This window comes from Strigops habroptila, chromosome Z (genome assembly GCF_004027225.2).
Source record: "Strigops habroptila isolate Jane chromosome Z, bStrHab1.2.pri, whole genome shotgun sequence".
In the NCBI taxonomy this organism is placed as follows: Eukaryota; Metazoa; Chordata; class Aves; order Psittaciformes; family Psittacidae; genus Strigops; species Strigops habroptila.
Genome location: NC_044302.2, coordinates 71,827,169 through 71,840,946, shown reverse-complemented (window position 1 = coordinate 71,840,946; position 13,778 = coordinate 71,827,169). Strand labels below are relative to the sequence as shown.

The 13,778-nt window shown below is 36.9% G+C and overlaps 1 protein-coding gene across 6 annotated transcripts in view; it reads left to right on the top strand.

Annotated features, from left to right (window-relative positions):
• KDM4C (lysine demethylase 4C) overlaps positions 1 to 13,362 on the top strand; it is a 266,115-nt gene extending 252,753 nt beyond the window's left edge. For 5 of the 6 annotated variants that reach the window (XM_030511824.1, XM_030511826.1, XM_030511827.1 and 2 more), the window contains 3 exons: positions 5,720 to 5,839; positions 9,725 to 9,817; positions 12,359 to 13,362. In XM_030511824.1, coding sequence (XP_030367684.1) covers positions 5,720 to 5,839; positions 9,725 to 9,817; positions 12,359 to 12,535 — 390 coding nt within the window. In that variant the 3' untranslated portion in view covers positions 12,536 to 13,362. The remainder of the gene's footprint in view (positions 1 to 5,719; positions 5,840 to 9,724; positions 9,818 to 12,358) is intronic. The other variant, XM_030511825.1, reaches the window with a different exon arrangement.
• The last annotated feature ends 416 nt before the right edge of the window (positions 13,363 to 13,778 follow it).

The window sequence follows — 13,778 nt, the reverse complement described above, 5'->3', positions numbered from 1 at the left end:
TGGTGGATGAAGTTGGTAAGGCACTGTCCATCATATTTGAAAAATCATGGCAGGCAGGTGAGTTCCTGGTGACTGGAAAAAGGGAAATATAACCCCCATTTTCAAGAAGGGGAAAATGGAAGACCCGGGAAACACAGACCAGTCAGTCTCACCTCTGCGCCTGGCAGGATCATGGAGCAGATTCTCCTGGAAAGCATGCTAAGGCACATGAAAAACGATGAGGTGGTTGGTGACAACCAACATGGCTTCACTAAGGGCAAATCATACCAATTTGGTAGCCTTCTATGATGGGGCTACAGAACTGATGGATAGGGGCAAAGCAGTTGATGGCATCTACCTGGACTTGTGCAAAGTGTTCGACGCTGTCCTGCACGACATCTTGGACTCTAAACTGGAGAGATGTAAACTTGATAGATGGACCACCCGATGGATAAAGAATTGGCTGGATGGCCGCATGCAGAGAGGTGTGATCAATGGTTCAGTGTCCAACTAGAGATGGGTAATGAGTGGTGTCCCTCAGGGGTTGGTGTTGGGACCGATCTTGTTCAACATCTTTGTTAGCGACACGGACAGTGGGCCTGATGCACCCTCAGCAAGTTTGCCCATGACACCAAGCTGTGTAGTTCTCTTGACACGCTGGAGGGAAGGGATGCCATCCGGGGGGACCTTGACACTTGACAGCTTGAGAGATGGGCCAGTGACAACCTTATGAGGTTCAACAAAGCGAAATGCAAGGTCCTGCACCTGGGTCGGGGCAATCCCAGGCACAGCTACAGGTTGGGTGGAGAAATGATTGAGAACAGCCCTGCAGAGAAGGACTTGGGGGTGTTGGTTGGTGAGAAAGTGAACATGAGCCAGCTTCAGACATACTAGTCTGTCAATGGTGGGATTGAATTGGGAACCTTCATCATCAGAACTCTTCTATCTTTCTTGAGTCAGGGTGGGATTACATCATCAGAACAATTAACAAGAACCAGGTGATCTGACAAAGTTGCGCCCTAATTTGATTAGACTAGTATTGGCATTTTTCTATTTGAATATAATTATTTTCTAGCAGCAGTTTTAAATATTTAACTACTGTTGGGTTTGTATCTCCTCTAAAAGACGACATATGGGCCTCATTTGTGGGGGGGGGGGGGGTTTCAAACAAATTCTTGAGGTACAATGACCAATGTATTGCTGTGAATATTACATTCAATGTTAAACTTTATGACCATAACTTTAAGTTAAAGGAGTTAATTGATCCCTTCTTCACCAATCACACTACACATTCACCAGAGACCAATTCAGATTTGGAAGGATATGATTCTGTTTAAGCTCCTGAAAGATCAGACATTGAGCTTTAAGCATTGTACAAGCTAATGAGAACGTTTCCTGCTGCTGGATTCAGAGGAATGAGGTGATGGGGAGTTTGTGTGTTCAGAATATTCAAACATGTTTTTGAGAGCTTTTTGCTTTTCACTTATTAAACCTGGTTTGTTTTTGTTTTGAGGATTTTTTTTTTTTAAATGTTACTAAATAAGTTGCAGTGTCCAGGTCTTTTTTGTTCATCTTTTTTGTTCAACTGCTGCCTTCCTCACTGGGGAAAAATGCCTCAAACTGAAAACTTCTTGTTTTTCATTAAATACTCACATATTCTACTTTAGGCATGCCAATATTTTCCTTTCTAAGATGTCCTCTCTGTGTAGCAGACCAGAGACTCTGTAAATTAACATTGGCTGATATTTGTAGTCGTAGTATAATTTCATCCTTTCGTACTACAATCTTGACACGAAAGACTATAGTATACTTTCTGCTATCAGTTTAACTTGCAGGCTTCTTTTTGCCATTTCCTGAAGATATGAGCTTATTTAGGCAAGTTGACTTCAAGGATTGCACCACAGAGTTTTCCATTTCCTCTGAATTGACTAAAGATATTTGTTTTTAGTGTGGCTCCTTTGGATCAAACATAGAAGAAGTCAAAGGCTCTTATATCTTATAATTTTGAAAATAACCATTGAATTTGAAATAGCTGAATTAATAACATAATTGCCATGCAAAACACTGTCAAAAAGGAACATCTGTTTCTGACAGTTTTGGAGAATAGTCTCAATGGTTCATAAATTCATCCTAGACCAGAATATCTATAATGTCTAGCCTTAATTTAGGAAAGCATTTGAACATATTTTCCAGAAAAGTTTTTAAAAATTAAGGTATGTTCTTCAGGTGTCAGTGGCTATAATCACATTATAGGAATTTTGCAACATTTCACACTTCCTGGATTCAAGTACAAGCCTCAGGTGCAGACTTCCTTTTTTTTTTCTTAGTGTGGCTCCACATTTGTTCTTAGTCTATGTCAACCATCACCACTCTGGCATGCAACTGGATTTGTTACTTTCAAATGCTCTGTCAAGCCTTAAAGAACCAAAATACTGCTAAGCCTCTTAGCAATATAATTCCTTTTGTGGTAAAAACAAAGGAATATCAGAAGAGAAAAATAACAAAACCATCTACATTGTCTGTAGTGCTGTTCACAAGAATTCCTAAGTGACAGAAGATAAGAAAAACCCAGTATTTCAGTGTATTTTTCAAACATCTATTGTGAATGGATTGCTAACGTATTTTAGTTGAATGCATATAATGAACCCCAAAATTAATGTTTCTAAAACCAGAAAATGCCACCGGTAATAATAAACAAGAAGTTTTAGAATTACTGTTCTTTGCAGTTTTTTGCTCTTAAAGAAACTTTCTGAATGGCTGTAAACCTAGCACTGGTGAGACCATATCTGGAGCCCTGTGTCCGGTTATGGCTTCACTTTTACAAGAAGGACCTGGGCATATAGGAGCAAATACAGTGAAAGGGTATGAAGGAGACAAGGGGCCTGGAGCATCTGTCTTATGAGGGGAGGCTGACAGTGCTGGGTTTGTTCAGCCTAGAGAATAGTAGATCCAGGGAGCTTATCAGAGTGTATAAATACCTGATGGTGGAAGCAAAGAAGATGGAGCCACACATTTCAGTGGTGCAGAGTGACAGTATAAAAGACAATGGATAGCAACTGATATACAGGAAATTCCTTCACATGGAATTTTTCTTCACTTAAGGCTTTTTCACTGTGTGAATTATCAAATGTTGGACTCGTTTCTCAGGAAGGTGGTAAAGTGTTCATTCTTGGAGGTACTCAAACACAACTGGACATGTCCCTGACCAACGTTCTGTAGCTGACCATGCTCAGACCTGGGGCTCTGAACTGTGCAACATCTGGAATGTTACACTGGACACTTAAGTGAATAGGCTTTTCAGTAGGCATAGGCACAATTTTGCTCATTTGTGTAAAGAAGAAAATACGTGATGTTAATTGCATGGGAAATGTATATGTTTTACAAGCTGAATGTAGATTGAGCCCACACTGTATGTTGTTTACAAGTGGTGTATGGAAATGTTGAAGGATTGCCATATCTTGATGTTTGACTTTTCAATATATGACTGAGAAAAGTGAGGTTGCATTTTTGCAGTTTTGTCAGTCTAAGAAACAGGTCTAGTCATTCCCCAGAAGATAATGGTGAGAATTATTTTCGCAGTAAAAAGAGATTCTCTGAAATGGTTATGCAATGTGAAAATAAAAGGTAGGAGTTCTAGTAGAAACAGCAAAAACTATTTATTGCAGGTTTCCCAAACATTGTTCCATAGGCTGAGACATTAGGATGATACATGAAGAATGGGATTGTTATTTGTCTAGTTATTTGCATGAGAACTCTAATTTTCCATATGAGCAATTCCATTAGTTATCCTAGAGGAGCTATGAGATTTTTTTCGTTGTGCAAGGTGCAAAGGGAGTAATTCATGCTGGGCTTTTGTTCTTGGGAAATTAATGTTTGGTTTGACATTGTTGATAGATTGTTTTCAGGAAATTTACTATCTTCCATGATGCATTTTGAAAGTTTGGTTCAAGATACTTAGCCAAGACTCCTTTTTGCACTTTAGCAAGAAACAGAGGAAGAAATATGACAATGACAATACTCATCTTGACAGTCATCACTGAGGAGAGAGAACATTGAAAATATGGTCTCATTTCATTTATAATCAGAGTATTTAGCAATCCCTGTCCCCTGAGAAGTCATAGTTATTCCACTGTTGAAAAATAGGCAGCAGCCATTCTTTTCCCCTTTCTCCCTGCCTCTCCTGGAAATACCAGAAAGGGTAATACAGTAATGGCACCTACTACCCCAAATATATGGTGAAGTTGAAAGGATATATCTTTCTGTGTCTGTCACAGCAACCTTTGCCAGGCAGACATGCAGGGTGTATTTTAGAGCTGTCCTCTTGGCACAACACCTGAGGAGTGACAGAAACAGTATTGTCATGCAGGAAAGTGTGTTTCTATGAAACTCCATCTTTTCATTTCTTTCATGTGTTGAATCAAATTTCATGGATTAAGATACATGGGATTGAAAATAGTTTATGAAACCAGGATTTGGCTCACATGGTATTCTAACAAGATAATGTCCCAGTAAGGATCACTGTGGTGCATTTTTGCTCCCACATTTTAAGTTCTTTCTTGTGATGATTGTTGGTCTCTGTTAGAGGTGGACTGTTGAACTCAAAAATACAGTATTTTTATAGATTGCTCTATGTAAATCTGAGACTTTGAAAACAGTCATAGTATTGCATTAACATGAGATAATACCAGTTCCTGCAGGGCGTTGTCACTGAGTACTTGTAGCTGAGTCCTTGGCTTTATCTGTTCTCTTCCCAGTCTAGACCTCTTAGCAGTGACCTCGGGTGACATGGTCACCAGTACGTTCTCTCACACTTACGAGAATACCACTATATTATTGCTAATTTACATGACAGGCCCTGTGATGTAGTCAGTATGAAATATAGATGCCTTTGCTGGGATAGCTATTTGGCAGAGAGAGCTTTCAAAGAATTGGTGAGTGCAGACCTGACATGATCTTTTTCTGGTCCTTCACGTGTTTGCTCATATGGACAGCTACTTTTATGGTTGTGTGGTCAGTGTGTTCTGCAGATGAGTCATTTAGACCATACTAAGCCATATGGGGCAAAGGAAACCATAGCAAGGATATATTGCAACTAGCATAAACTCTGCTGTTCTGACATGCTCAGCAAGTGAGGCACAGAATTTTGCCAAAATACAAGGAAAAGATCTGCTTCATATCTTCTGGGGAAAAAAAAAAAAATCCCACCTAATTCTTTTTTGTAAGCATTTGGATTCTTTCAATGTTTCTCCATCAGCTAAACAAAGAACTCATTGGCATTCTCACCATTTATAGTTTGATCCGTCAGGTTATGTTTCAGTCAGCAAAGTTAGCATCTAGCAAAAAAAAATGTGCTGGGGTTAACAAAACATGAGTTACTTGAATATGTAAAAGAGAAAGTGTTGCACATACGCAATTGCAATTTAGTAATCTTTATTTTCAGTGTGTGATGGAAATTAATTTTGAGGGAAATGTATCACAGTTGCTGATAGCTATCTGATTTATGCATATGTTGCCTTGCCAATGCGGCATCAAGCTGTAAAGAGAATGTTTCTTTGGTCAGTGTTTCATTTTCATAAAAGCTAACAGTGTCTTCTGTTAGCCCATTAGCAGGATTATAAAACTTGAAACACACACGGTAATGAATCTCCTCCAATTACCGAGTTGTAAAAAGCAGCTTACTGGTAATTGTAGTGTGATGGCTCACTCACTGATTTGAGAATCCATCCTTCTTTGTAAATAGAGCAGAGATTGCCTAAGGCTGGGCCCACCTGCAGAGGGAGAGGTTGTCCAAGTGAAATGGCCTGATGGAAAACTGTATGGTGCGAAGTATGTGGGAACAAACACAACTTTCATGTATCAGGTGAGTGTCTATATTTATCATCATGTACTTGTTTTTCAGATGTGTTTATTACAAATTGCTCATTCGGCTCTAGCATTGGAGTGGCCAGCCACACCTTCAAAGCTGCAAAAAGCTGGAGTGTGACCTCTTATTGTAACTGGTAATGCATTTAAACTAATAAATAAAGCTGCCTAAACCATTAACAAGTGCTGTGCACTCTTCAGAAGTTGGGGTTTTACCTGTCCTTATAAAATTAAGAAAAAGTCTTATTTAGTATGAACTCAGGTAAACAGGTAGAACATTAAGATTGAAAGTTAACATTTGTCATTTTCTCCAGGTTATTTACTTTTATTTGATGTCAGGTAATTATACAATAAATGATATAAAATTAAGTATTGGTGAGTGACTACAGTGAACCTTAGTCATTTGCTGAAAGGATGGAAAGAAGAATAGTAAAAAAAGGAGCATAAATAGCCTCACTTTTCATTTGTCTGAGGCACTTTTGGATTAATTAACACATAATTTAAGGGGTGCTTTATCCTCAGCAAAGGCAAAAGGGAGCTGAGTGTTGAAAGCAAGGCTAAAAAGCTGACTTCTGATTTCAAAGACACAATAATTGTTTTTTATGTGCTTGCCTTTGAGAAAAATCAGTCAGCAGCTTTGAGTACTCAAGTGAATGGTAGAAACTGCAATAAAACAATCACAATAATAATAGCACTTCTGAAAGAATGAGAATCTAGGTACATTTCATTTATATATATATTATCATTTTCACTTATGTAACTCTTTTCATCTAAGGGCCTCACATTACTCTTGGCAAATGGCAAATTTACTATCATATCAGTAGATAGATTAAAGCACAGGGAGGCTAAATGACTTGCTGCATTGACCTTCTCACTTTGCCAGTGACTTGCAATCAAACTCAAGTCTTCAAATGCCTGATCCCCTGAGCTAGTCTCTAAATCTTATTTCTTCTTTTATATTTAGTGCCTGTATTACATTGTGAAGGTGAAAAGTTCTTTATAAAATATTACTGTTCTATAGTAACATTAATCTTCAAATCATTTAATCTTCTGAACAGTTGGTCTTCTGAGGAATACCATGAGGTAGATTAGAGGAATGTTGTTTTCTTTCATATTTGAAGGAATCTGACATAGCCAAAACAAGCTTTGTCTTATTTTAGACCTCTTGGACAACGTAATGAAACCAGGTTAGTTGAAAGAAAATAGATTAGCATGCAGAGGTTCAGTAAAGTTTAGAGTTCCTCAGCATAACAGTCATGGGAGATTACTGTAAACTGCCTTGTAACAAACCCTATCACAGGGGAAATAGCAAAGGTTAAAGATTAAAAGGAATCCAGATTGCAGTAGGTAGGATTTTGGAGACAAAGAAGTATTTCAATCTGTAGGATGGGAGAGAAGGCTGCCACAACGTGGCCACAGGTTGCAGAAAGTGTGTGAAACAGAGGCTGCAAGGCTAACTTCAACACACATTGCTAGTTCTTCCTCCAGTCTTCCTACATAGCCTGTCTGAAAGCTCCCAGTACCTGTGCATACATATACTCAATTCTTCTGGGTTGTGACATCTGTGTTGCACCTTTGAGATACTGTTACCAAGCCTTTTGTGTGATCTCTTAGATGGTACAACAAAAGGAGAGACTGAAAAGGACTCTCTGAAATGAGTATTATGATCTAATAAGGCAAATCTGTTCTACTTGGATGAATCTCTGAATTTTCTTCATGTTCAGGAGACATTTGTACTGAATGCAACAGTACTTGTGCATGCAGGAGCTGTGGCATAATGCACCAGAATTTGTGTCCCCCAGTTTGAGATTTGCCACCCAGTATCCTACACAATCCCTAAGCAATGTTATACCTGACAAATGAAGCAGATGTTTAAGTGAAATTGTTAATGTGATCTGTGTTTGATTTCTTCATAGTATTTTATCTTGACATTCACTATAACTTTTTGAGTTTCATTTAAGATGACTGAATTATCCATTCACTTTATTAATTGCTTCCTAATAATTTCATCTGACCTTTTAATTTATGATGTCCTGATACAAGAAAATCTCATGGAGATAACATACTACACAAACATGGTACAGCAGTGGAAGTCCAAATAAAATAACTTGCTGGGTAAAACTGATGATGTGAAATATAGTATCTGCAATTTGAATTAAATTGGAACTATTAGAGGTGGTAGGTTTATATTTTGCATGAATCATGATACTACTTAAAGTCTTAGAGAAGCTCTTGTGTTTGCATTTAATGGTAGGCAATTTATTTCCAGTGTGGTATGCTAAATTATAGCTGAGGAACTTCCAGTTACTCTTCATTGTAAATATTCAATCTATTTCATACTGCAAGCATACCTGATTCTGTGGTATGAAGCAGTTGCCTCCTGCTGCACACTAAAAATAAAAACATTGCCCATTCAGGAGGTGATTTTCTGATCACACAGAGCTGGCAGTGTTCATTTCCTGCCTGGTTCTTTCACCAGTGATACAAAAAACATTATTACCAACTGTATTACGCAAAAACATATTACCAAATGTATTGTACAGTAAGGCAGGGGAATAGCAGAAAGGCTGCTCCTGTATCCTGGTAAGAAATACCTAAATTGTCATCATTCTATTAAACAAGCTTAAGCCAAATTGACCTTTAAGTTCCTCTAACATACTGCTAACAGACTAGGCTTATGGGGTTAGTAAGAGGAGCAAAGAAGAGCAAGTATGGCTTTTGTGACTTTGTTATAATCTGTGTTCTGTGGATTTGAAATGCATTCCAGATTTGTGCTTCCCTGTTAATTGCTGTTAAAAAATTGTTTTTAAAGAAGTTAGTAGTTCATAGCTCTATACCTCGGCTTTTGAGAATAAATATGCTATATCAGACATTTCATCTGTTAACAATTAACCTGACATACTCATGACAAGGTTTTAATTTGAACCTTCAAAACCCAGTCCATTTACAAATTCAAATATGTATTTTTTTCTGGTTTATCTATAATAATACTTTCGATAAGTTGATATTTTCATATGTTTGAATTTGGGCTTATTATTCCAGCCTAAGACTGTTGTTGTCATTCATGTGTTTTCATTAAGTCACCTAAGGATTTGGAATGGGACTTTTTAAAATTTTATTCTAAACTTTATACTGAAGTACAGTTTCTGTGGGAACTAAAACTGCAGTCATAGATAATAGCTGAAATTCACAATTGTTGGATGAAGTATTAAGAAAGAAACAGCAGCAACTGAAAAAGCTTAAATGCTTCAAAGCCCCAGCATTTTAACATTCCCCACACCTAGTTACATTTCCTTTCTCATTTTCTGCTAACGGGGTTCATGTTGGATTAAATCTAAACCTAAGCATGATAAAGCTTTTCATCTTCTGAACAGAGCATTTTAAAGAAATTCCATCAGATTCAATAGAATTCTGTTAACTGGTATTTCCTTAGTTGTCACTCATACTTTCTTTCTTTTGATATGGTCTTCCTCAACCTTGAATCACAGAATGTTAAAATTAATCTTTTATTTATTAGAAGCAAGTAGAAAAAAAATTAGAGGTGACTAAAAATGACATGAAGACATTTTAATATGTCATTCCTACAAAATGATGTCTGTGTTGTTACTGCTCAGCATTCCTAATCTAATGAATTTTACTTAGTTATATATGTGTCAGTGTTGATTTTGAAGTCTCTGCTTCGAAACTAGTTTCAACTTACATATGTGTTGCATTTCCTAAGAAATAACTTTTATGTTTTAACCTCATTTTAGCTTCCTGAAATAGATAGCAAAATATAAATCTTCTGTATTTGCACATACATTTTTGCCTGGAGACATTCCCAGAAACTTCCTGCAAGAGTTAAATTATGATTTTATATTTAAATACCCATTTTTCCAATTAGGTTGAGTTTGAAGATGGTTCTCAAATAGTAATGAGGAGAGAAGAGATCTATACACTAGATGAAGAGCTCCCTAAGAGAGTAAAAGCACGTTTTGTGAGTATTTGCTCATAGTATGTATATGCTCAAAATGCCGATAACATTATCCTTGGCTATATTCTGGATTTTCACTTTAAATTGGACAAATGTTTTGTGAAGCCTGTACTAATATGACTCTCTTAATCAATGCAACAATTAGCACAAGTGTCCATTTGCTAGTGAGAATAGTTAACTGTTCTTCCAGTACAGACAAATGCTGTTGTCAGACATAATTCTTTTCTCCTAAAAGGGACATCTTGGTCAATCAGCTGTCAGAGCATGAATTATCATGTTAGTAAATATTTAAATTGACAGACATTCTGTTCTTTCAGTATGCTTTTAATGTGTATACTTTTTAAAAAACTTCCCAAGTTCTCAAAGCTTTTAAATGCAATGCCTTTAAAAGCCTCGAATTTAGTAAAAATGCAATTAACTTGTTCTAAGAAACAAAGTGCCTGATCAGAACTCATGAGTGTCACTGGGTTTCTTATGTTTCCTGCAGTTTCAAAGAACATCCACAAGCTAGTCATTTATATGCCTGCCATGTGGAAAAGTGTTGAGGTTCATAGGAGCAGAACACTCAAAGGTTGAAAAGGGAAAGAAAGGTCTGCCATACAGTTGGAGGAGATTAGACAACTGCTGTCCTTGTCATTAATGCTAAATGTTGTGCAATTCAATCCATTATCAAGCCTACTCAGAAGAGCAACGTGTTCTTCTCATGTCCATGTTCTGTTTACAGCTGTTTGTTCAAAAGTGTATTGCTTCACTGCAGTGAAGCTTTGAAAGGGAGAGCAGTGTACAGTATACTTTTCATTGCTGCAGGGAGGTGGACTCATACACAATACCTGTTCACACATTCATTATGTGACATTAATTAGCTGATTCTTGAAAGCTGAGTGCAAGGAGTTGTAGGGGAATGATGTGCAGAGTTGATTCTGCAGGCATCTGTCAGTTTGTATGATGTAATTCATCACATTACATAGTGAGGTAGCTGAAGAAGGTTCCAGACTGACTCCCTTTCTGTGCTTCTTGCCATATGCAGCTGCCGTCATTGTTTTTATCATAATTTCCTTTCATCCAGTTCTCAGCAGCCAATCCAAAAATGGATGCTGTATATTTCAGAAGCTAGGAGTTTATCAAAGGAAAGGGTTGGCATAATTTACGAAAGGGGAGGTAAAGCTGGGAAAGATAGACAGACAGAGAAATGAGGCTGTCAGCCCGCTGAGAGAGTGTTTACTGGCAGGATGCCCTGTTTTACTGAAGGAATAGAATATGATTAGGACAGCTCTTTCTAATGGGAAGTGCAGTGGTCAAATATTCTTGGCCAAGATACCTTTTTGTCGGTGTGTTTGGCATTAATGCACACATCTTTCAGTGTCCTGACCACCTAGGGTTAAGATAGATGTCTTGGAAAGTGTTAAATAAACCATCTGGTTATATTCAGTTGGATTTTTCATTGTACTTGGAAAGTATTCCAGTAACATTTTTTGGTTTAGAGACTATGCGTAAAAAGCATTTATAATAAATTGCACATTCTGTAGAGTGCAAACTTGCATTTCACTAAGGGTAACAATACAAATATTGTTGGGTTTATGCTACTCTTTTTAAAATGGAGTTTTTATCGCCATTATGTATTTTTTTGTATGTGACACAATTCACTGGGGAATTAAGTACAGGTTAAAAACTTTGAATTTAGCCAACTAAATAAAACAAGCCACAGCCTGTGCTCAGACCTTCACATGGTTTTCTACTATTGCCTCAAATTCTATAAATACATAGCTTAAACTTACTGGGTATGCCCAACACTTCCTTCCCCTCCTCATGCTGAAAACAATGCAAATTAAAGACAGCTTGTGATACTGTTTCCATGTCTTGAAATAAATGACACCAATTCCTTATAAATGATGCTATTACTAGTCCTGGGAATTTTACCATGACTCAGTAGTGGAAGTTGGTCCAAAAATTTCTGCTGATGATTTTTCCCAACTGGCTTGCTGTTTGCTGTCCTGCTGCATGGTTTCAGTTTATTCCCAAGTGGTTTAAGTTTGCAGACAAACAACCAAAATTGTGAGTCTGATTCTTTGCAAATTAGGCAGTGTGCAAGTTTCTTTTCAGACGTCTATGCTGTAGTACCTTGCATTTAAAATTTTCCTGAATAACACAAAGTGGTAGATAATACAGCTAGGATCAGTCCTGCCCAACAGTTGCATTACTTCCATGTTGCTGGTTTTCACCTTGAATTAGAGTGATTGTGTGACCGCTGGATAAAATCAAAACTAACAACTGGTGTTAGTCGCATGTTTCTAAGTAACATTGCAGACCTAGAGAATTAAATGGTCAGTAGTACATGCAAAATACAGAAAAGTAAAAATTATGTTTTAAATCTACATTTAAAATATATATTTAATATTTAGACATCTTCCTGAAAACAGTTGTAACTGCATAATCAGTAACATAGCTAGCTTCATATGGTCTAGTGAAATGTATCTGTTTCCATATAACTTGTCAGAATATGATGGCCTGTATGAAGCTGTATGTGTAATTAATGTCTTGTTTTAGTCTACAGCCTCTGACATGAGATTTGAAGACACATTTTATGGAGCAGACATTATCTTGGGAGAGAAGAAGAGGCAGAGAGTATTGAGTTCCCGCTTTAGGAATGAGTATGTGGATGATCCGGGATACCGCACTTTCTTAAAAAGCTCATTCCAGAAGGAATGCCAGAAGTGGCTATAAAGAAAGCAAGACAGGGAGAGGGGTGTTGATTAAAAAGCATACAGCATTATTTGCAATTAGTTTCAGTGTAATTGAACATTATTTTACAATGAACTAATCCGTAGACCAGCCTTATAAACTGAAGTTCTTGAGTTCTGATTTCTTCAGCTAATGTATTAAAGATTTGTATTGTTTTGATTATAAAACTAAGGGGGAAACCGAGTGAGAGTAAGAGGGGTTACACAGTGATATGCTGAAGAAAACGTTCACTCCTGTTCACACTGAAATATGTGGTAAAATTCCTTTTGAATTGTGAGAGAAGATTCATTTTCAAAAGAGGAGACATTTTAGTAAACAGATAGTATCAGTGGCTCATTTTTTTTCTGCAGGCAGGAAAGGATGTTAAGTTCAGTAATAGCAGTTTTTATAAAACATTTAAAACAAATATGAGTATGTACAGTATTAAGACAAACAAAAGCTGTACTTACTTTGTACGGTGCTTTTATATTTTTATGTCACTACTGCTTTCAGTAGGGTTTGATGTGGACTCGACTATTGATTTAGATACTTTTTGGCTTATAAGAAAGATATCTTCAGCACACCAAGGGTGTTTTGTATATTTAAAGAGGCAGATTTTGGCAGTTATTTTTCAACATGTTTTTCAGATCTGTTAAAATAGCTATTTGTAAAATACAAGTTTCTTTCATTATGTGTTTGAAAAATTAGAATTTAAATCTATATGATCAACAGTCTAGGTTTGAATGAATGTATTATGGTCTTCCTTTTAATATTTTATCAATGTAGTAATGTTTTAAACTAAACAAATAAATACTGTCCTTTTACTTGCAGCATTTTGTCTGTTGATGTGATTTTCAATCCTGTTGTTTTATACTTATAGGAATCAAGGAACTTCACTATATGCTATATGAATGTAGTCTCCTGAAGACAACAGAATATATACACACTCATGGGCTTGATGTTAAAATGCAAACTTGATAAATACCATACTTTCATTTCTTGTCTTTCTATTTCCCTTCAGTATTTGGGATCTTGATCTTTTTGAATGTTTCACAGAAATCAGAAAGTCTGAATTTGCCTGAACACTTGGGTATGTGAAACTAGAAGAATGCTTTATCAAAATGACATCATCTCTTTCTTGTAAATTGGACCATCAGCAGGATTTCTGACTGCCTGCGACAGGAACAAGAGCCCTCTCAAAATCCAATTTAAATCTGAGCACTGCTGTTCCGAGGTTCTGCTTACA